This window comes from Cynoglossus semilaevis, chromosome 18 (genome assembly GCF_000523025.1).
Source record: "Cynoglossus semilaevis isolate Cse_v1.0 chromosome 18, Cse_v1.0, whole genome shotgun sequence".
NCBI classification, from domain to species: Eukaryota; Metazoa; Chordata; class Actinopteri; order Pleuronectiformes; family Cynoglossidae; genus Cynoglossus; species Cynoglossus semilaevis.
Window position 1 is genome coordinate 4,788,229 of NC_024324.1, and position 23,223 is coordinate 4,811,451.

At 40.3% G+C, this 23,223-nt stretch overlaps 2 protein-coding genes across 5 annotated transcripts in view; one reads left to right on the forward strand and one right to left on the reverse strand.

Moving 5' to 3' along the window:
• The window catches only part of satb1a (SATB homeobox 1a), a 47,085-nt gene extending 29,800 nt beyond the window's left edge, over positions 1 to 17,285 (reverse strand). For all 4 annotated transcript variants that reach the window (XM_017041280.2, XM_017041279.2, XM_017041282.2 and 1 more), the window contains exons 1-4: positions 17,193 to 17,285; positions 12,379 to 12,489; positions 5,322 to 5,408; positions 604 to 668 (exon numbers count right to left, since the gene is read on the reverse strand). The gene's annotated coding sequence lies outside the window, so the exon portion shown is untranslated. The remainder of the gene's footprint in view (positions 1 to 603; positions 669 to 5,321; positions 5,409 to 12,378; positions 12,490 to 17,192) is intronic.
• kcnh8 (potassium voltage-gated channel, subfamily H (eag-related), member 8) overlaps positions 3,883 to 23,223 on the forward strand; it is a 32,431-nt gene continuing 13,090 nt past the window's right edge. Inside the window, exons 1-9 of the mRNA XM_025065339.1 lie at positions 3,883 to 3,952; positions 4,878 to 5,111; positions 8,590 to 8,721; positions 12,401 to 12,528; positions 13,019 to 13,271; positions 13,510 to 13,667; positions 17,259 to 17,463; positions 20,699 to 20,908; positions 22,387 to 22,586. Of these exons, the coding sequence (XP_024921107.1) occupies positions 3,883 to 3,952; positions 4,878 to 5,111; positions 8,590 to 8,721; positions 12,401 to 12,528; positions 13,019 to 13,271; positions 13,510 to 13,667; positions 17,259 to 17,463; positions 20,699 to 20,908; positions 22,387 to 22,586 (1,590 nt within the window). The remainder of the gene's footprint in view (positions 3,953 to 4,877; positions 5,112 to 8,589; positions 8,722 to 12,400; positions 12,529 to 13,018; positions 13,272 to 13,509; positions 13,668 to 17,258; positions 17,464 to 20,698; positions 20,909 to 22,386; positions 22,587 to 23,223) is intronic.

Sequence of the window (23,223 nt, forward strand, 5' to 3'; positions counted from 1 at the left end):
CACCAGTCGTTCTTTATGAACAACAACACCTAAAAAGAGCTACCTAAAAATAAAAAATACCAATTAAAGTAGGTAAAGTTGAGATCCTGAAACTGAGCTCATCTGTTATACAAGAGCTGTGTGGGTGTGTTATTGACAGTAACTTGTTCACATAAGTGTCCCTGCAGATGCTGTTGCATTTTCAATTTAATGTTGCTAAATCCTGAGCAGGACAGACAGACATAAGAGATCAACGTTCTCCCAAACCAGCACTGAAAAATATAAAGGGATAAACAGAGATCCTGGAATATGAAATATAATAATAGCCATTATTGCCCCAAAACAATGTTGACGCTCCCTAATAGATTTCATAATAATAACATTTTTCCAGCAGTGTTTACCACTTTAACCTTTTCTGGAAAATTTAACCTGTTAAAATCACTTCCTAGCAGTGTGAGAAAGTATTTGGAAAATTTCCAAAAAACTAAACCAACAGTTTTTCAAAATTAACATTAAGTGTTTTTTAAATTTCTTCCTTTTTTTCAAAAATATGTCTACGTCTTTATTCTAGTTAAGTGAAAGCTGAACTTTATGCTGACGAGAGTCCTTAAAGGCAACACATACCTGCAGGCCTCCACGATGCTGGAAACAGGAAGTAAATGCACTGCTTCAAACTTGTGCAGAACAACCTATGAATGATAAAAACAAATGTTAAATAAAATGAATGTTTTATCATTCATGGAAATAAGAAATGATTATTTACGTCCACGGATATAATGAGTAATTATCTGTCTTCTAATGTGGACGTACAGTAATACATCACTGTCAGCTGTCCATAATGTCACTGTGACTGATGGTCCTGTAATTAAACTTCATTCACACTGACTGCTGCAGCGGGTTGTATGTTATTATGATGTGCTTTATTTTTTTTGTCACGAAGAGTAGTTTGCTTCTTTGAAAAAGAGTCAGTGATTCTTTTTTTTTTTACAACTCAAGTGCAGTTTATAAGAGCGGGGCCTACTGCAGGAGTTAAGGAGTTACCTAGAAGGATAGTATCAGTGATGATGAATGGCTGACAGAACTGGACAGATTAGCACATGCTGGTGTTAGTGATTACAGAGCCGAGGATGCAGAGGGAGATGATGGTGACAAGGAAACCTCAGGGGTTGAAAAAACAGAATTGTCTGGAAAAATCAATACAAATCAATGAAGCTACCTACATGAGGCCTAGACTGTTTATACGGAACAGAAAGAGCTGCAGCATCCTCCTTCCGACTGTAGAAGTAGGTTTATAGAAGTGTGGGACAGAATGAGGCTGCATCTGACGTCATTTCTAACCGCAATGAATACAATCAATCAATCAATTAATCAATCAATCAATCAATCAATGTGGATGGAATGAACAGAACGATTCCTACTGCAGGTTCTGTTTGTGGAGCGAAGCCTTTCACAGAGACCAAAAAGAAAAAACAAAGATTGTACAAAGTTTTCAGCCCTTTTTTTCTGACCATGTTATCGTCTCAAGAGTGGATGCTCAGGATGTGACATGTGTCTTTAGCCCGAGAGAACATTGTCTACATTTAATGCTCCATTTGTGCCGTGCATGTACAGCTGATAAATCATTTAGTCTTGGTCTCAAGTTTCCTAAAAGCACTTTTACTGCTGTTCATGTCATGCAGCCTAAACGCACAAGCAGACGGCACAGACAGCCCTCAGTACGTGTCAGTAAAGCATCACGTCCACAGTGACTGCAGTATTTGTCTGCTATTGTATGATAAACATCAGTTTTGTGTCAGTGCCTGTTCTCTCCTGCTCCCGTACAAGCTGCGGGGCCTTTGCTCCGTGTCCCTCGGTCACCAGCCGTCCTGTCAATCTCCCTCTGCCTTTCCCTGAGCCTGAGGGTCCACACATCTGACAGCCGGTCCCAGCGCTGACTCCCACTCTGACCATCTGTCTGGTCAGAGAATTACTGCTGACAAGTGAAAGTTCTCTGAGTGTTTTTCAGCTTTCTAAAGCAGATGTCACCATTATTACATTTTTATTTATCATTATTAAGTAGTAGCAGTTGTTTCTGTTAGTAACAGTGTTGACGCACCTTGGGGTTAAATGATCAGACATGGGAAACCAGGAACTGCAACAAGCAACCAAACAGACAAACAGACCTGCAGACACACCTGCAACATGTTCTTCATCTTAATCATAGCCTGTTGATTAAGATAAAGATTTTATCTGCTTTTTTTGTCATTGTTTACATTTTGTCCTCCTGTTTTTACCCCATCCATTTGGGGGCAGCAGCCACTTTTTTAAGAGTCAGGGGAGAAACGACGCCAAACTCAGCCAGGGCAGGATTCAGCTAGAACTGCTGAGCACCACACTAATGGAAGGTCATTGTCTGTTTCCTATTATAACCCTGTAGTATTCAGTAAAACCACATAGACATATTATATAAAAATGTGTTCAAACCTAAAGCAGTGACCTCAGAATGCTTTCAAATTAGCTATCTTCTTTTCTCACCAATGTCCTTTTCATAAGTAATTACAAAGGTAAACAAAACATTTTATCCAAAACTACAAATTGTTTCCATTAAAAATTCAATTTTCCATGTTGAAAAGTGACAAGAAACAGCCTTTGGCAAGTGTCAATTTGAACCATATCTAAATGAACTTTTGCTGTAAAATGCCTTCATCTTTAGTCAACAAAATATCAAACAAATACACTGTCCTAACTTGAGATACTTCCTGAACGAAAGTGAAGCTGGGTACGACTGAGGTGATGGACATACTTCACTATAATAAATCAAAAATGGTCACTATCACATTATTCTGCCAGACATTTCTGTTAAAGTTATGCACCGCTGAAAAACAAAAACAACAATAATCGTGTTTTTTATCTGCTGTCGACAGTCATGCAGAAACAATTGCTGGAGTGGAATTATAAATAAGAACACGTTGTTCGCTCCTCCTGAGGGAGGGCCGCGCTCTCCAGTGTTGTATTCCCAGTTTAAATCCGGATTATTGTCCCTCAACAATACCTGATGTACGACATAAAACAATTAAACACCGGGGATGTTGGAAAAAGGAATTATTGATGCAGAAAATTGAGTTTCAAAAATGAAATGTAAGTAAAACGCTTCTCGGAGCAGGAGTAATTATGAAGGAGCTGGTGTTTGTGTGTGTGGAGTGTGTGTGTCTTCAAGCTTGTGTGGTTATTAATTGACACTTTTTTATAGTCTCTCAGAATACATAGGTTTCTAAATGTAATGCTGGATGTATTTTATTTTTTAATGTGTGCACAAACTGGTTTGAACATTATCAAATTACAGCAGTGCCTTTCACCAAATACACACACTCACACTCATTAGAGAATGAGAAAAGCACAGCAGAGTAAAGGCCATCGCATTGTAAATATTAGCTGTCTATCAGCAGAGCTCTGAAGCTCTGAATCATCCTGTGTGTGTGTGTGTGTGTGTGTGTGTGTGTGTGTGTGTGTGTGTGTGTGTGTGTGTTTTGGGCATCATAAAGCATAGTTTCAAGTATAAACAGCTGGTCCACTTCAACCTGTGTCTTTAGAACACTACACAACACCACTGACTGCACAAACAGACTAATTGGCTGTGATAGACACTTATAATAAGACCAATGCTATTCTGTTTCCACTGCCATTATTTGAGCACAATCACAATCGATCCTCCACTCTGGCTTTTCCTTTACTAAAATCCCATCTTAACAAAAAAAAAAAAAAAAACACCCTCTCTTTCTCTCTCTCTCCCCCTCTTCAGCACAGCGCTCACTAACATGTTGTGAATCCAGGGTCACTTTCTTGACACCAGGGAATGAGTTTCAAGAGACCTATTGCTCTGCAGTGAGTGGATAAATCAGTCACTTACTGAGGTACACGACCTTCATGTTGCAGCCCACACAGGCCTACATCTACCTGAAGCTGAAACTTCTCTCCGGCTCCTTTGTATTTGCATGTTTGAAATCACTTCTCTCCCTCTGCAGCTGATGAACGGCAGTTCAGCCGCACACCCAAAGAAGCACTCCTTGACCACTTGAACTTAGTCCATTTTTATTTTCCACAGTTATTAAAGTGGATGACAGCAGAGGTTAACGTGTTGGTCTCACAACCTGAATGTTGGCTGAATAAAAAGCTGGATAAAAAGCTTTTTTTTTTCTAAAAAAAAAAAAAGCCGTCTGTGATATTATCACCCCTCTTCTCTTCATCGTTATAGACATTGTTGCATCTTTCAAATTTCTCTGAAGACTGCACACTCGTAGCCCCTCTCACAATATTTCAGCGGGAAAAACAGATGCTGTCAGCATTAAGCGGCAGCAGTCTCACCGTACGTTGCACAGCAGTAACAAAGTCAGGCAACTTTACAGGCTGGATAATGAACATAGTGGAGCGGTGAGCAGTAAAAAAGCCAGATGTCTGTTTCTCTAGAGGTTGGGAGACTTTTTTTTTCTGTTCTGCCTGTTCAACTGTAAAACTAAACCGGTTCAGTTTAACAGATACAGCTTGTTGCCCTGTGAGGGGTCACTTGGAAAAAAACAAGCAATCTACAGCTCTATAAATATTAGGGATTAAAAAATGAACGTTTGCATTGAATTTTTCGTAAATTTGCAGCGCAAGGTCTTTGACTGAATTCTGCTGGGATTCCATAAACGGGTAAAAATAATGAGTTGTGTCAAGTCAGATCTCTGAGGAGTTTTGCTATTTTCCTGCATTTACTATAGTTTGCAACACAGTTTTGTTTTCAGTGTCACTGTTTTTAAGTGTGAAGTGTAGTTCTGCACTCCCTTTGACTTCTTGGCTTATTTTAGAATTTTCTCTTTACTATAATTGCAATTCAAACTAAACCACAGACTCTGCAGTTCTTTTGCATTTTCTTCCCACAGACAGCAACTTCATCCTGGCCAACGCTCAAGTTTCCAAAGGCTTTCCTATTGTCTACTGCTCCGATGGCTTCTGTGAGCTCACAGGATTTTCCCGGGCAGAGGTCATGCAGAAGAGCTGCGCCTGTAAGTTCCTCTACGGACCCGAGACCAGCGAAAGTATCATCCTCAGCATCGACGAGGCCTTGGAGGAGCGCAAGGAGTTCAAGGACGAGATCATGTTCTACAAAAAGACCGGTGAGACTCGAAAAGTTAGACTCGGGAGAAAGAATTTTGTCTCGTTTTTGGTTCACTGCTGTTAAAAATTTCAGCCACTAATTAGACTTTTTTTTGTCTGTAAGGCTGTGAGCCTTGAAGTTTGACACTTGCTTCTGTGTGTGAGTGCTGCATTTTCAAAAAGATGAGTGCAAGACAGCCCTCGGGGGTGAAGCAAACACAAAGACTCACCTAGCAAGCCTCTCTCAGATGCCTCTCACAAACCTTATTCACTCCTACTCAGGGGAACCTGGTGCTTTGTCCATACGTAGGCAGGTGCTGTCAGAAACACAACATAAAAGTTATCAGTAGCTTTTGGCTCTTCATCCAAAAACAAACTGTGGATGACATCACTTACATGCACTCTAACAGATCTGACTGAAGGGTGTTTTTGATAAGACATTTTTAGATTTGTTTGCAATTAAATTATTTAAATAATACATTTGCATTTTAATATTAACAGTAATCTTTGGTACGTCGAGCAGGGACAGTTCCTATATCTTGACCAGAATATTTTACCAGTCTTTCATGACCCCACCTGTGACCAGCAGCTAACAGGAAACACCCATCTGAGCCATTCTATACCCCAGGTACTCAACCTCCTGCACCACAAACTGGTTTAATGTAAGAGGGTATTTACACAGGCTGTGTTTTCAGGGCGTGGTTAAAGAATATAACAGTAGAAAGTCATCCATTATCTGCTGCCTATTCCTTTCCAAGCCAGCAAAGTGGGCCCTGGAGCAAATCCCAGCTATCAACAGGTGAGGGCCAGTCCATCACAGGGCGACATTTAGAGACAGCCAACCATTCACACTCACATTCATTCACTTTCTCACCATTTTTTAACTTCGGGAGGAAACCAGAGTTTCCTCACAGAGAATATATGAGAACATGCAAACTCTATACAGAAAGATCCACCGGGAATTAAACCAGCGTGTTCTCATTTGGTATAAAAGTCTATGACGTTCACATTAAACTCTCCCTGTAAATGTATAAAGATTGTTCAACAATAGATGGAAATGTGATTGGAATAATCAATGGCTAAACTGATGCATTTTCCTTAACAAGGTATTAACTGCAGGCCCTTTCACAATAAAAGCCACCCCTATTATTGGTTGTTATTTAACTTTCATCTCACAAAGTCTCATCTCCGTCTCCTTCAAACACCTCAGGTCCAGCAGCTGTAGTTCTGCTCTGCTGTGGTGTGTCTCATTGATTGTCCAGCTGGTCAGTAAGCTGAATAGAGGAAAAATAATGAGCCCATCACTGGTTACATTCTTGCTGTGAATGTGTGTCCTTATGTGTTTTCTGCAGGTTTTTGGTCTACTGCTGAGGTCATTAGACAGAAATCATTTACTTTGTTCATTTTTTCCCCCTAAATGCTCAACATTAAGGTTTAAAAAATGAAGAGGGACATGTTCTGTATTGTCCATTTACTTCTTGTGGTGGAGCTTTTATTTTTTTGTTACATAATCTTCCAGAGCAGATGTTGCCACTGTTGTCATGGAAATATACGCATCCAAATTTTGTCCACTGCCTGCTGAAGACAGAAAATGGGAGATTTTGATGTGCAATCCTAAAAATGAGGACTGTTTTGTCGTGTTTTTACACTTTGCCAGTGACACTCTGCTGGTTTTAGCTGACACTCGGTGCAGCTGCTACGAGCAATTACCGTAATGTTTTTCACATTGATCAGAAGAAGGTATTGATTTCAAGAGTTGTTGTTGTGGCACGTTGGTAAAGCTACAGCTCCTTAATGTGTCATCATTAAATTGTGGCTCCCTAAAGCGTAGCTTAGGTTGTTCCTAAGTATTAGTGGCTGCAGAAATGAAACGCTTCTCTTCTTGGATTCTGCATCTGATAGAGAATACAATACGTTAAATCCCAGGTTTTAATCTTAGCAAGAATGTTAGAGACTAGAGAAGACATAGAGGGGGACTAAGACCATGCTGATGTAATGATACTAACGTTAATTTAATAAAGCATAAATTAATTGAGGATTGCAAATATAGCATGAGCATAAGACATTCAGATCATTTCTGTACAGTCAGTGTTTAACCTGTTTGTTTCTAAGACTGCTTACAGGTTACTTTTTAAGTTCTTGGCTAACCACAAGTTACATTTGGGGGGAAATGGTATTTATATGAAAAGCACAGCTGGGCTAAATTTTGGTTCATTCACAGACATTAAAGATGGTCGCAGGAGGAGAGCTGATAATCTGCACGTGGCTCTGGAGCCACAGGTTGCAGATCACTAGTCTAGAAAAACCATGTTCCACTGAGAGCAAGACGCAAATTCCCATAATGTCTTCTCTTTACTTTACAATCTTACTACATTTTATTATAGGGGATGTTTCCGAAATCATGAAATATCCATAAGATATTTTAATGAATTTAATGAAACTCCTTTTGTTTTTGAATTATGATGCCTTTGCTTTGTTGGTGCAATTTCTTAAAGTATGAAACAGATTTTACAGGAAAAGTGAGTCTAAAAAGTGAGAATAAAATCAGATGTTTTTGCCACTTATTCTATCTACACACCTTTCCTTCTGCCCTTGTGTTCGTGATCAGGTTCCTTTTTTCTAACCTTTTATCTTACCCTGTCTCCCAGATGACAAAAACACTTTCTTTCCTCCTCAGTTCTATCTGTGCCAGTTGACCTGTCTTTGCCAGGGAAAAACAAAATCCCCTGCCCCCTACTCAAAAAAAAAAAAAAAAAAAAATCAATCAGGAATGCAGTTTTCTCTCAGTGTGTTGCCTGGTAGGAGCCGCATCAGCTCGTCTGGTGGGAATGTAGACGCACGCAGACAACCACGTGCACACGCACGCATAATCAGAGACGAACTCTGTAATTGACTCATCAACAGGCAAAGAATATTGAGTGAGTGGGAGTAATGGGAGGGAACTTGGTGGGAAATCCCTTTTAATCAGCAATTCATGTTTACTCTCTAAATTGTTGAGAATGAGCAGAAAGTAACCTTAGGATATTTTTATGCTGCAAAATAAGTCAGTCCGTAGCGAATGCGAAGAAACCTAAGCTATTTTCTTCGGCAAATATTCAATATCCTGTGTACGCCGTACATTGTGCTAAAACAAACAAAAACACACTAACACTAGACCGGTCCAAAGCAATCAGCTGCTCACAGATAGTGACCTGCAGTTCCTCTGGAAAAACTATCTATTTAGCAGGAGATGGAACCTCAGGGAGAGGTTCATCTCTCTGTGTGCCGGGGGACCGGGGACTCTTGTCTATTTAAAGGTTGTGATTCTCCCCAGAGACTCCCAGCTGTAGATAGGCATACTAATAAGTCTGGGAATCTATTGTCTGTGTCTCTGTACCAGTACACACCCAACACAAGCACGCACACACACACACACTTGTGTATACATATCATAAATCTATCCAGAGTACACTCGAAGCTGGTGTTAATGGGAGTCTTTTTCTTCTGTTTCTCTTTCAGTCGCTCTGTTCTGGTGCCTGCTGGACATTGTTCCAATTAAAAACGAGAAGGGAGACGTGGTGCTCTTCCTGGCTTCATTTAAGGACATCACAGACACCAAAGCTAAAGTCATTCAAGAGGACAAGAAGGAAGGTCAGTGTGTATGTGTGTATGTGTGTGGCTGTACTGCGTGCACACACAAATAATTACATTGATAAGGGACCTCTGCGGGGCGCTCCTCTTCTATCAGTTCTTATATACTGTAATAGGAGACACATCCACTTCCTTTGTAGCATACAGATGATATACTAAATACAACAAATGGATATTTCGCTCGTTGGAAATTTAAACTCTAATAAAAATGTCTTTGTGGACATTTTAACATCAGTGTTTTAGTCCCTGTGCTGTAGAATAACAAAAAGTTAGCATCTTAGCATCAAGTCCTGATGCATGTATCAAATCTTTCAACATCCCCACTGTTCTGAGGTCAATGGTTTTAAAAGAAGTGGAAAACTGGCAAATCATTCATTCAACTGTCATGTTGCTACTAACCATCCAGGACATGACTGGAAAAAAACCCCTCATACACACTGTAAAGGCTCCTTCCAGTCACCTTGAGCAAGGACAACTCATTCAATTCCAGGAAATCCAAATTCCCTTTTTTATATATATTTTTACGCTTAAATGCCGACCATTAATTTACAATTCTGAGCCCCAGAAAGGACTGAACGGAAACATTTGTCCAGTCTGTTGTTCTGTTCTGTTCTGTGTGGCTGCAGCCAATCTGCCTCAGGTGCATCATGTTCTGTATTCAGAGCTGCTTCTCGGCCTCTGCTGTCCCCGTTGTTAAAAGTGGTGATTTAAGATACTATTTCCTTCGCATCAATTCACTCTGTTAAAAACAGCACTTAGAGCTGCCTGTCTCGGCACCAACAATCACTTAAAAATACACAAATTCACTTTACAGTACTGGTTAAGACAATCGGTTCGAGCATCAACCCGGTCTGGACCACTTGACTGTTTGCCAAAGAGCCTTTGATTTAATTAGATAATAAAGCATTTTGCAGTTATGAGCACTTTCATAGGTGTACCCTATAGAGTGATAATGAGAGTGAGATTAAAGTTTTGTGCGTTTTTGCTCCGGCACAAACTCCAGGTCAGGCTGGGTATGGCAGACACTTTGATGGCAGCAGTGCATCAGTGATTCTGACAACTCTTTCAGAACTTCACCTCCTGTTTACCCTTCCGTTTTAATGAGATCCATTTGTGTGAATCCAAACTAAAGGAAATGATGCAAATTTTGCTCGCAAAATCAATTTCCTCAAAGGGTTGCCTTAAGGGCAACATCTAAGCTACAGCCAAAAAGTAACCTACAAAGCCAGAGAGAAGGTCACTGTGTGTGTGTGTGTGTGTATGTCAGCAAACTTTTTTATCTTAAGGTCTGCCTGATTATTCTCATCACTGCAAATTACCAGGAAGTGAAATTCGTGTTCTTTTTTGCCTACATGAATATGTCTCCCCAGAAAAGGTAAAATGCTGATGTGGCTTGACATCAGATTGACACGAATGCATGACAAGCTGGTTTAAATGAATATGCCTGGTAAGTCTCACTGGGAATTTGCATTTTGGGGCCATTCTCAGTATGATGCAAAGGACGGAGCTGCAGCCTAAAGACATTTAAAGCAAATATAACGGGTTTGAAAAACCCCAGATTAAAAAGTCTGTTTTTTTGTGAAAGTGTCATCAGTACAGAAACGTCTTCAAGTCACAGTAACGATTTTAAATGCTGGCTTGGTCATTTCAAGATTTAAAAAACAGACGTCTGAAGGTTTTTCGGGATTAGTTACGGTTTACTACCTTTAACTTAGAGCACTTTAACAAACCTCAGGTTTTCTGAGGAAAACATAAACCATTAACCACCATCACACTCCACAGTGTGTTTGCTCTTCTTTTAATAACGTGTTATGTTGGGTTTTTTTTAAGGCCAAATCAATCCAGTCCTAGCACTTTATACCCCATGTGTTCTGACTTGATTTTGCAATTCTTTCCTATAACCTAGTAAAAAAAAAGGAAATAATTTTGAATCATTTAAATTTAATTTAAATTTGAATTTAAATAAAGACATTTATTGTGTAAATCCATGTAAAAAGCAACTAGTACTTTTCAGATTCCTTTTTTTTTATTGTTGTGTTGTTAAGTTTTTAATTTGTTTCTATTGCTTTTTTTTTTTCATTTTCAGACCACTGTACACACAGTACATGTGTGTGGTGGTGCTCACATTTGTTGTGATTATTTATTCCTATCAACATACATTTATTTTTATTAAAATACCCCCTCGCCCATAGATTTATTTAAAAAAATTTAATATTTACATTTATGGGTCTTGACAGAGATGGGAAACTTTCTCCAATAAAAATAAAAATATTTTGGTGTCATTATTTTCACTCCTGTCATTTACCAGCAGTGTCTACATTTCATATCCACTACAGTTGTCATGCACATTGACAGCATAATAAATTTGAGCTACTGAGGGAAACCACTAGTCTCCACTCACTTCACTTTTCTGGTGTCCTTTCCTCACCTCTATCTCTCCCCCATCTCCTCCAAATATACCTGCATTTACACAATTCCCATCTCCCCTATATGCCCTACATGCCTTTGCCCCAACCCCCTTCCTTACGTACGACATCTAGCCCCTCCTGCCTATACATCCTCCTGTACCCTCACATGAATGGCTATAAACGCAGAGGGAAATTCATTAGATCTAAAAATAAGCATGTCTCTGTGCTCCTGCTCTATCGCATCCCCCCAAGGCCGTAGCATGTTATGGATGGGCCCTGTCTGTTTGCCTCTACTGGGGTCTGTGCACTCACACATACAACCGAAGCGCACACACACACAGAGACACACTGTGCAGACTTTCCAAATGAAGGTAAGAGGCACTTATCACTACAATCCCTCAGCTTTGTTATTGCCTTTACACTGTATGCCCCCAGGCCAATCTGACCGCCGTCCTTTCCTATGGGTTCATGGTGGTGAGAATGGGGCTTGAAAAACCTAGGAGAAATAAAATGCCTCCCGCAATTATCCGACTCTTCAGTCTGAATACAGCACTCCTGAGCTCAGCCTCAATTACAAAAACACTGAAAGTGCAGATAAAAAAAAAATCTTTCTCACCTTTCATTAACATTATTTTTTAATTTATCTTCATCTAATATGAACTTCATTCATGTCTTAGACTTCATTTCTGATCAAAGCTTAGCCAAGGGGACAATGGTGACAATAAACTGACCTGAAGTGTATTATTAAGTGTATTAAGGGCACAATCTAATTTTTTTCCCCTTTTTGTTGATTGAAGAACAGATCTGTGATCCACTGTATAGATCAGTAAAAATAAATAAACTGTTTGCTCACGTCGCTTAAAGATGCACAAGGCCAGGACAGGTCTACTCAGCACTTCTCTAAGACTGCACCGCTCATCCCTACCCCTCCAGACTCCTTGTTATTTTGTCATTGCAGACTTGGTTTGGTGAATTTGGATTTAACTGCTGTTTCAGTCTAAGTCCACTAAACCGAGACATAAATAGACACTAATTCTTTATACTAACATTTTTCCAGCTTCTGTCTCACTGTTATTTTCAAGTTTAGAATTGTGCAACTTCCACCGAGAAATGACTTTACGTTTTCTTTAGCGTACTGTGCTAGACATTCAGGACATGAATATGATGTGTTTCATCAACCATAATGACTGATTCAGTCAGCAGGAGTTACCCCTGGGGGGCAAAGTGTTGAAGGGATGTGAGTACTCACGTGTGTGTGTGTGTGTTGACAGAGCGACGGCGTGGCAGGGTGAAAACAGGCTCTCAGTTCAGCTCGGCTCGTCTCCGCAGCAGCACAGTTCTCTACCACATCTCTGGTCACCTGCACAGCAGAGAGAAGAGCAAGATCAAACTCAACAAGGTATCTTCAGACACCGGGGCAGGGGTCAAGGGTCAGGGTCTTTTACAGTAAACCTGCCTTGATAACAATTTATGAAAAAACAAACAAATAATGGAACATACTGTCACATAAAGATGATGTAAAGCATTTTCTAAATGATGAAAATCACTTGAAATTTTACTTAAAGCCCTAAAAAACAGAAAATATTTGGTAAATTATATGTGATAAACAAAGAGTTGTAGTTCTTAGAGGTATGTGGAATAAATGACTACAAATAACTGTTCTGCGTGCTAGGCTATCATGAAGATTCTCTCATGGTCACACAAAAAAGTAAATAACAGCATTCAGTTAGTGCTAGCTAATGTGATGCTGTGTAAGACCCTAAAAGTAAAAACAGTACAAACGTACAGCGGTCTTTAACTTCCCATAAATACACTGTAGAGAGAGTGGCATCAGATTATTAACTGTTTGTTTGTCATGTTTTGTTTTTATATGTTCTGTTAACTAATCATCTTTTCTGGACCAGAATGTGTTTGGGGATCCGCCCGCTCTGCCAGAATACAAGGTAGCAGACGCCAAGAAGTCCAAATTCATCTTACTGCACTACAGCATGTTCAAAGCCGGCTGGGACTGGCTGATTTTGCTCGCGACTTTCTACGTTGCCGTGACGGTGCCATACAACGTGTGCTTTATCGGCGACGACGACGACCTGACGCGCAGCACCACCGTCAGTGACATCGCTGTGGAGATACTGTTCATCATAGGTGGGTGGTACAGATGTTAATTACTAGGAGAAAGTGAATTATTGATGGATTTCTCCAGCTTACGTTAACTTAATTATTTATGGACAATTAGACAATGTGACACAATGTGAATTGTTCTAGTGCACGTCAGAATTCACTACTATTATATTATTATGATGATTATGAGGATTAGAATTAATAATCATTTAACATAATGTTTAATAATAATCCATTTGCTTCTCTTTTATTTACATTTCAGACATAGTTTTCAATTTCCGCACCAGTTACGTCAGCAAATCCGGCCAAGTGATCTTTGAGGCCCGGCAGATCTGCATCCACTACCTGACCACGTGGTTTATCATCGACCTGGTGGCTGCATTACCCTTTGACCTGCTCTATGGCTTCAGAGTCAGCGTTGTGAGTAGCTATTGGCACGTCTCCTCAGCACCACCAACAATCGAGAATTAATCCAGACCATAATCAATGAGTGTGTACATAACTATGTTGTTGAATACAGTGGATAGATTAATGCAATTATTGAGCCAAAACAAATGGTATCTTCTCTCTAAATTTGTGTAAAAGAATCTGATAAATTATGCATGTTAAAAATACTCTATGCCTGGAAATACAGTGGAATACTTATGGAACGTGAAAGACTATTTCAAACATCTGATTTTTACGACTGATTGACGGCCCTGCAGCAGGACTCACAGATGTCACACTGTCACACTGTTGATGAGCAACGACCACGCCACCTTTTACATTAGAATAAATTGCACAGATCCTTCCTAGCGCTGCGCTACAGATTAACTGTGTGTATTGATTCCACATAATGGTCAAGTGCGTGAAAAGCAATTCCACTGTATGATTAGAAGCATTTCCTCCCCTGCACTGGTCAAATACGTGCTCCCTTTAAGACTAGCCGGAGAGGAAGAAGAAGCAAAGACGAGCAGCAATTAGTTACAGAGGAGCTTGTCTTGTCTGCGGCTGAATGATGTCACCCAGTGGATGCCGCACACTGTAGGGAGGACTTGACTGCCTTCTTATGGAAGTTTTTTGCTGCCTGAGTTCTAATTTAGAGAAGAAGACATTTTGACAGTTCCTTATGTTCCTGTTTATTCCCCACTCGAATAACGTGAACAGTCCAGTATGGGAATGAGCCATACCTGGGCTCGTCTTAGGTAAGACTGTGACAAAAAATAAAAGATGGGAAAAAAATAAAAAATAATAGAAGAAGGCTCTGCTAGATTTGTGAAGTAATAATAAGATACGGCCATCTGTTAGTTCGGGAAGTAAATGTTAACGAAGCCAAGTCTGCAGAAACGTGATACCCAAATTATAATATAACTAAACATTAATCTAAAGTGTTAATAGTCTTTAATGTTTGTGTAGAAGATGTTATTGTTATGTGAATTATGTTCCCATTTACAAAAAAAAAAAAACTTTTCTAGTGAAATACTCAATATATCTTTTACTTTCCATGACAAGTCCAGTTAAAGTAATGGAATGAATTCTATCCTGAAACCTGCATAAATTACAAGAACCTTTAAGTAGTTTTTTTTAATGAGGGTTCTACTGTAGAACATAGAAAATACCTAAGATCTTTGGTTTGAGATTTAGAAAGAATTGCTCTCTAAACTAACCACAGCCGGCTTTTTTACTAATCTAAATTATTGTAGATCAATATATCATCCAGTACCAACTTCTTTAATTTCAATCCTGAATTTTTTATTCTCTTTTAAAGGATTTTGAAAAACTGTCAGGGCATCGTTTTTAACAGAACCCCTGAATGTTAATCATTTCCACAAACACCTTGTCAACTATTTTGCTGTTTTACTACTACAGGAGTAAAACAGCAACATATTCTGCTGAGTCTATACTAAAAGATAGTGGTGGAGGTAAGCACGGCTCCAGGTGAAGGTGCCTTTAACTTTCTGATTCTATTAATAGAAATACTCCTCTCTCCCAGTGGTGGAGTATTTGGGTGTAGGGCAACACGATCACCAGTTCCCCTGCTGCCACCTGGGACCTGGAAAATGTCCAGTTATAACTGAGCATCAGCGTTCCACTAAGGACACAGTGATGTCACCTTTGAAACCACCAACATATTTCACCCACACAGTCATGCAGACCCCAGTGTTGTAGGGCAGTTGGAAAGCTGTAATCTTGCAACTAGACACAACTAGAGTCTAATGTAGGTAATGGTTTGTTTTTATATGAATCATGACTTTGTCTTACTTTTGCATAATAAGTAAGTCTTGGTAACAGTTACCATGGAGTTTCTATATGTTTCCATTTACCAGATTCAGACGTTTTCCACCTATTGCCAGAGTTACTGACTGACTATTGATTTGATTGGTTTTTTTAAACACACAGGCCTTGAAGCCTGTGTGATAAATAACACTGATCGGTAGCAGTCACATTGTTGTGTTTGTCCCAGAGGGCTGTGTGGATTCAAGCTTCAGGAGGGAAAATAATTAGTTATTATATTGTGCGCACGTATACAAGAAGCAGCGGGAAAGTAAGCAATCATGTAGCAAAATGTAAATTTCACACCTGATGACCAGAGGAAATGAAAATGTGAATGGCACCGAGAGTGGGAGCCAAAGTGAGAGTGGGACAGACAGGGATTGTTGTGTGGGCTAAATTGCACCGCTGCTGCGGGAGGAGAATGTGGTGCTGCTCAGGCCTCTCCCTCTATAGGTGGGATGTGGAGTGGTGATAGATGGAAAAGAGATAGAGCGTCTCCCCAGGGCTCAGCAGGAGGCTTCATTACTGGTCGTGCTGCTCCGGTTTCTCTGTTTTTTCACAGTAAGAGTGTGTGAAAAAACCACCATAAAACACACTGGAGACGTGCGGGAGCCGCTCTGATAAGGCCTGTCCACACGGCACCTGATATTTGTGTGGCTTGTAAAATACACGGAGCCTCGCTTGCTTTTTCTCTCTCTATGTTTGTGTGTGTTTGTCTTTCTTTCAAGCAAACACACACATACTCATAGTCACACACATATTTCCTCGCTCTCTCTTTGTTACCCATGTCCCAGATCCCTCCTCTATTTGTTTGAGTGCACTGTGGAATTTCTGTCCCACTTTCTCCTCCAGACCCTCCTCATCCCAGCGTACACGAGAACACACACAAACACACACTCAAAAAAGCATACATTCTTAAGGACAAATAGCATGTTATATACATGTCCCAAATTGCATACATCCAACTAATGTCTGAACTGAATGTGTGTGTATATGTGTGTGTGACTGTACTGCCGGTGGGGTTACATGGCAGCAACTCCCAAATGATTGCTGGTGGAGATTGCCTGAGGAACAAGTGCACAATGGATGACATTCACATCTCCAGCACCTGGGTGTGGAGAAGGTGTGAAAGTAGCTCAACGTTGTGTGAGTCTAAATGAGCACAGGAGTGAAAAAATGGCTTGTGACAAATGTAGTTAAATACTGTATGTGACAGGTTTGTGGCAAAGGAAGCCACGAGAAGAGCAGGTCGACACTGCACACTGATGGAAGAAGAAAAAAGGAAAACGACAAAAGAGAGACAGCTGCCAGCAAGTGTCTGATTGCACTAAATGGTGGTTTTTACATTGGAGGGTCCTTCATCAAGAAATAAGGATGTGTAATTATAGACATAGGAGCTCCAGAGTGGCCTCTGATATCTGAAGCATGGTCAAGAGCTTTGTCACTTCATTGAGTGTGTAAAGGAAGTTTCCCTGGGAAAGGAGGGAAGATGAGAGCAGTCTGCTCCTGGATTTCACCGTTACCTAGATTAACTCTTGTCTGTGTCTGCCTCCAGCACCGCACCAGGAAATCATAAGAAATGAAAAGCGGGTTATGTCACCGCAGTAACTAATCACTGCTTGGCAAGTCGTGAAACACACACCTAGCTTCAGGTCAGAGAGACAAAGGTGGTAAAGAGTGATGATGACGAACCTGTGCTTGTTTCCTCGTTTTTTTATCGGCAGGAGACATTCACACGTTGTTGTCCACTCTCCCCAGGTGTCTGTGGTCCACCTGTTGAAAACAGTGCGTCTGCTGCGTCTTCTGCGACTTCTCCAGAAGATGGACCGCTACTCTCAGCACGGAACGGTGGTCCTCACACTGCTGATGTCTATGTTTGCCCTGCTGGCTCACTGGATGGCCTGCATCTGGTACATCATTGGCAAGATGGAGATAGAGGCCAACTCCTACAACTGGGACATTGGTGAGTATTAAATTTAAATACATTCAATAATAAAAGAGCAGAGGAATCAAAGTTGTGAGACATTCTATTATTTGAGATGTCAAAGAATTGTACCCACCATGTGTGTCTGGTGTAACTCAGGACAGACTGCTTGAATACCATGCCTCAAAAATGGTGAAGCTTTTCCTATGTTTTATGTTAATCATCGTCATGGACGTGCATCATCACGTGTTGCACTGTGTAAGGTTTGGCTGTAAAGAAGAACATCAAATGATGGTGAAAAGTGCATTTATGTAAAAATGTCAAACATATGCATCAAACCAAGCATAAAAGATTGATAGATACCATAATTGGACTATTGAACGCAACTGAATATAGGCTGCACCCACTAAACTTAAAAAGAAAAAAATATTTGTACATATATAGGCCGCACCTCTCTATAAGCACAAGTGTCCACATGTTGTAACATGGGATATCTACACATTATATAAATGCTGTGCTCCGAACAGTGCCTGTAACACGGATGGTTACTTGTTAGCTCTTTCCTGCTTCGTAGTTAAAATGAACAGGGGAGACTTCGTTACCTGCCCCACGGCCGAAGCTAACATTAGCTGCGGAGCTAACTCCCTTGACTTTGTGCTTGTCCGCAGCAGCGCTAAACAGAACCTCGGAGGTTGCGGTTTTATTATCAGCTACACCGAGCACAACAGTACATAAACAGCGTTTTAACAGGTCCTCTATAAGCAACTCACGCTTCAACGTTCGCTACCGTTCTCTCTCGCGCGCGCAGCCATTCGCAGACGCTACTAGCATAACACACAGTAACCTACCAGAAAAGTAATTGTGCTTCAAGACTCTATGTTGAAAAGCGTCTTAACATGTGTTAATCAGTATTTGTAATAGTATATATACATTTGCAAAATAAAATTTATGCAAAAAAACAAACAACAAAAAACAAACACGTTAATTACATTGATAATCACATTGATTTTTTTTCTGTGACCCCTTATTTCTCCTGTGACCTGATTCTCAGACTACCATTATGTTACCATTAGTCTAAGTTATGGGGGTAAAATAAGGCAGTATACCAAAAAAAGAAAATGATAATAAAATCATTTTAGTGCAAAACTGTTTCATGTTAATCGGCCAGTTAAACAGAAACTCATTATGACATTATGACGGTTCATGAAAGTTCAAACGCAGCAACTGCAGAACAAAGGTATTTCAATGACTTTGAACATGTAATGTTGTTGGTGCCAGGAGGGCTGGTGTTAGCATTTCAGTATTTGCTGATCTACTGGGATTTTGCCTTTGACCATCCCTGGGGTTTACACAGACTGAAAGACAGAAAGACAGCATTTCTGTATGTGGAAATGTCAAAGGAGAAGGCCAGATGTCAGAGGAGGAGGGTGAGTGTGGATTGAGATGACAGAAAGGCACCAGTAACAGAATCTCAACTCTCACCGCTGAGGTACTGCATGCACAGGGCCATCTGGAAAACCACAACATGTCAAACCTTGAAGCGGATGAGCTACAGTGGCAGCACAACTTCCCAGACAGCCTGAAGTAGTTTCCAGTAGGTGCACAGTCTGATGTTATGTCATCGTTAGCAGGACACTAGATATGCAGAACAATGACAGCCCATATCAGACACCGTGGAGTTGCTCGTAAAAGTACAGACAAACAACAACAATCGAACCACAACAGATGCAGTTCAAGACAGTGACAAAATGTGGTATTCTGGAACATTTAGAATCATTTTAAAATGTGTTTGGTTGAGAATTAATAATATACTATACACAAGAACAAAAGGCAGTTTTTCTTGCTATAGAGAGTCATTCTCCAGTTTATTTGAGCCCTGTGCTAAATCAATAAAAAAGGAAACAGTCAAAGGAAAATATTCAGAATAAATGGCCCATGGTTTTTAGCTCGAAATAAAAGCTGATGATTAATTCTTTAGCCAACACCGTTAATTCATGAAATGAGCCTTCTTTCTGCTACTCTTCTCCAAATAAATCCCACATAGCTGTCATTAGGAGCAACGATGTATCACGATGACTTTGTGTGTAGAGATTTCATTGCTCTTTATTCTCAAATCAACAAGACGACTGCAGCACTTGTTTTTCTTTCAGACGGTACATTTGGGCTGTAATTTCTGTCTACGTGTTGTTACAGCAGTCCTTGTCTCTACATTGTAATATTAAACCAGGATTGGAAACGAAGCAAAGGCATGAAAAGGCGGAAATGTGTGTGTGTTCGGTACCGAAGCACTGCAGTAAAATGACAATCCTTCACAGATCTACTGAAAATACACTGCTTGTATTGCAGTTATTGAGCTGAGAGGTCCTTGGATATGTAACAGACTCATCGAGCTGTCATACCATGGTGTGGGTGTCAGCGGCACTGGTGAATTTTCATCCGTTTCTCTTGAAGTTTCAGCAAACAGTGCACTTTATTGGCTAAATTAAGTTTATCATTCTCACGTCGATGTATTGATCCTTTTGTCTGCTGGTAAAAACAGTCAGAATAGAAAAGGTGATACGAGCCATTGTAACAGCTCTCACCTATATGTGTGTGTGTGTGTGTGTGACTTACACTGACTGTTGTGATTCTTCACGTAATTAATGACGGAGCCCCCAGGCATCCCCCTCAGCCTGCAGGTCCCTCATCTAATGAGGCCCCTTGGGCTGATCTGTGGTCAGTATCGATGAGCTGCATTGCCTGCGGTTGCCTCACAATGTCGTTTTCATAACTGGTTCTGGGTCAGTATCGACTGGGTCACGGGAACGATGCAGATTTCTTCTCACCAATTACCGCACTTCAGTGTCATAAGATAACGGGTCAGTACGTGAGTCAGGATTAATGTGTTGTATCCTAATTATGTGATTCTGATGTTGAAGTCATGCAGCTGTGAGGAACTTCCATCCAATTACCATTCATCAGTGTCTGTAGGAGACTCTCCTGGGATCTGCTACACTGACCAAAGATCAGTTCTGGTTCCCATTCAGTAAATCAAACTCTTATATCCATGTTTCTGACTATAACAGAAGAACTAGTGCTGTACAGTAGTCTCTGGTGTCGCCTCCAGATACTACAGCATGAAAATAAAGATACTACAGGGTAATTGTGGGTAATTACCTGGTACTTTATTCTTTCAATGATTCATCTAGAAGTCGGTCAAGAGGGAGAGAGAGTTCATTTTGGACCAGCTTTGTCTCTTAGTGACTTAGTGCTGCCATCTCACTTTCTCACTCAGGGTGGCTTCATGAGCTGGGGAAGCGTCTGGACTCCCCGTACATTACCTTAGTAGATGGCAACAGCACCAGCAATGGACCGTCCATCCGGAGCGTCTATGTTGCTTCTCTCTACTTCACCCTGAGCAGTCTGACCAGCGTGGGCTTTGGCAACGTGTCGGCGAACACTGATGCAGAAAAGATCTTCTCTATTTGTGTGATGCTCATCGGAGGTACGGAAAATACACACACAAATAACCTCATGTGTAAACAAAAATTATGAAAAGGACCCGGATATATGCAGCGAACAAAAACATGCTTAATAAACGTTTCTTTTTAAGCGGGAAAGTAGAAGTGGGACAACATGGATACAGCGTTTCGATATTTCCACATTTGAATCATTTCATTCTGAGTGCTACAATAATCCTCTTGCAGAAATTAGTATTTTAGAAAAAATCATTCCTGGGGCAAATGTCACACACAAGCAGAGAAATTTAAATTAGTTTTATTTTTATTTTGATCAAAAAGGTCTTAGGTTTGCCTTGGAGTAAAGTCCTTTTAGAAAGCTGATGACACCAGTTATAGTCTGTAGAAATCTATGTAGAAATATTAAAATGCTGTATCCAGGTTATCCTAATTCCACCGGCTTAAGATGAAACTCTTTTTTAACATCTGTACTTCTCTCAACTAATCAGTTTCACCTCCAAATTCATTATATTCAAATCAAGAAAGAATACTTGAAGGACTAACAATGACTTTGACTCGTTTGGTGTCACTACCTTATGACATTAATGAGTGTTTGATTAACTAACTCTTGAGGATGTTTTTGTCTCAACACTCTCTCCGATGTGGTTAAAAAACCACAGACAGTTTGAGGACGAAAACTCTGTGGTTTAAATATTGTTTTGGTGGGATTGGATCAGGTCATGTTTGTGACATTTGTCCCCTGTGGACAGTTGTCAGTCGGTGGGAGAAATGTTAAATGTCTTAGATGGCTGGAGGGCAACAGCAGCCCCACACACAAACACACACACAAACAAAAAAAAATTCCAACCCCAGTTATTTTTTGTAGAGGACCATGAGTCAAAGGATATGAATTTGTGGAAGAAATTGTAGAGTTCCCTTATGAGAATCATTTTGACAGATAAAGAGCCTTTATCCACCTGTAAAGAGAGAAAGAAAGAGAAAAAACAATCACAAACAAAGAAACTTTGTGAATACTATTTAAATTCTGGCTGAAAGGTTGAGTCAGGAAACTGAAGTCTGTAAACACAACAGTCACTTTTGACGTGTCTACTGTGTTTTGGCGCCTTCATGTCTCGTGGTGTGAGCTGCAGCAGAGTAGTGAGTGAGATTCGGAAAATACATTATGTGTGGCGGCCATATAAAGGCCAAGTATCTGTCACTCCAATCAAATCCTCTCCCGCTTCTGACACCGGTTTTCCCCCTTGGAGCTTTTCACGGCGGCAACACATGAATGTAAATATATTTTCTTCATGTTGACTGTTTGTTTACACACACAGATCCACAACTCCCAAGAAGAACCTCACCAGTACATTTGCAGGATAATATTGAATATGATTATGTGTTGTTGTTGTGGCTGATGTTTTTCTCATTTTATATATTTACCCTTGTATTTGTGTGTGTATATATATAACCTGTATACATACACATATATATTTACACCACCCTTTCCTGCTCTCACCTGCAGCACTGATGCATGCTCTGGTCTTTGGTAACGTGACGGCCATCATCCAGAGGATGTACTCTCGCTGGTCTCAGTACCACACCCGAACTAAAGACCTCAAGGACTTCATACGCGTCCATCACCTGTCGCAGAGTCTCAAGCAGCGAATGTTGGAGTACTTCCAGACAACCTGGTCGGTCAACAACGGCATCGACTGTAATGAGGTAAAAAAAAAGGAGGGCAACGTGAATCAGTTTGAAGTGTTTTCAACACACCACTACAGCACAGGCGGATACAAACATTTTTTTCCTGTCAGTCTCAGTCTCTATTGTGTGACTCGCAAAGTTCCAGATTAAAATAAAGAAAGACTTATTGGCAGATATTAGTAAAACGTTTGTATACAAGCACAAATACTTACTTACTCACTAACTAAAACAGCTTGGGTATTTTTAACATTAGCATGAGCGTTTCTGTAGCTGGATTAAATAATTGTTGTCTTTTTCCCATTAACCTACATTCAGACACTCAACTCAGCTCATCACGTAGAGATCAATGATTTACTTAAAAGGCAACATGTTTCTGCCCAATCTCACTACAGCCACACTGGAAGTGATGATTAGAGGGTTAGAATAATCGATACTACGTGATCCCCCCAACAGAGGCAGAGCACGCGTTAACTGACAGAGAAGAATGCAGAGCCAGGAGACCTGCTGAAAACATCACTCCAGTGTCTCACACTGAACATTCGTCTGTAACGTCTGCTTGTTGGTTCTAAAATACATGAAACCAAATCTGAATTATAAGATTTGCCCCCCAGGTAACGTCCCAATGCCTAAAACAAACACTTAAAAAACGTATTCC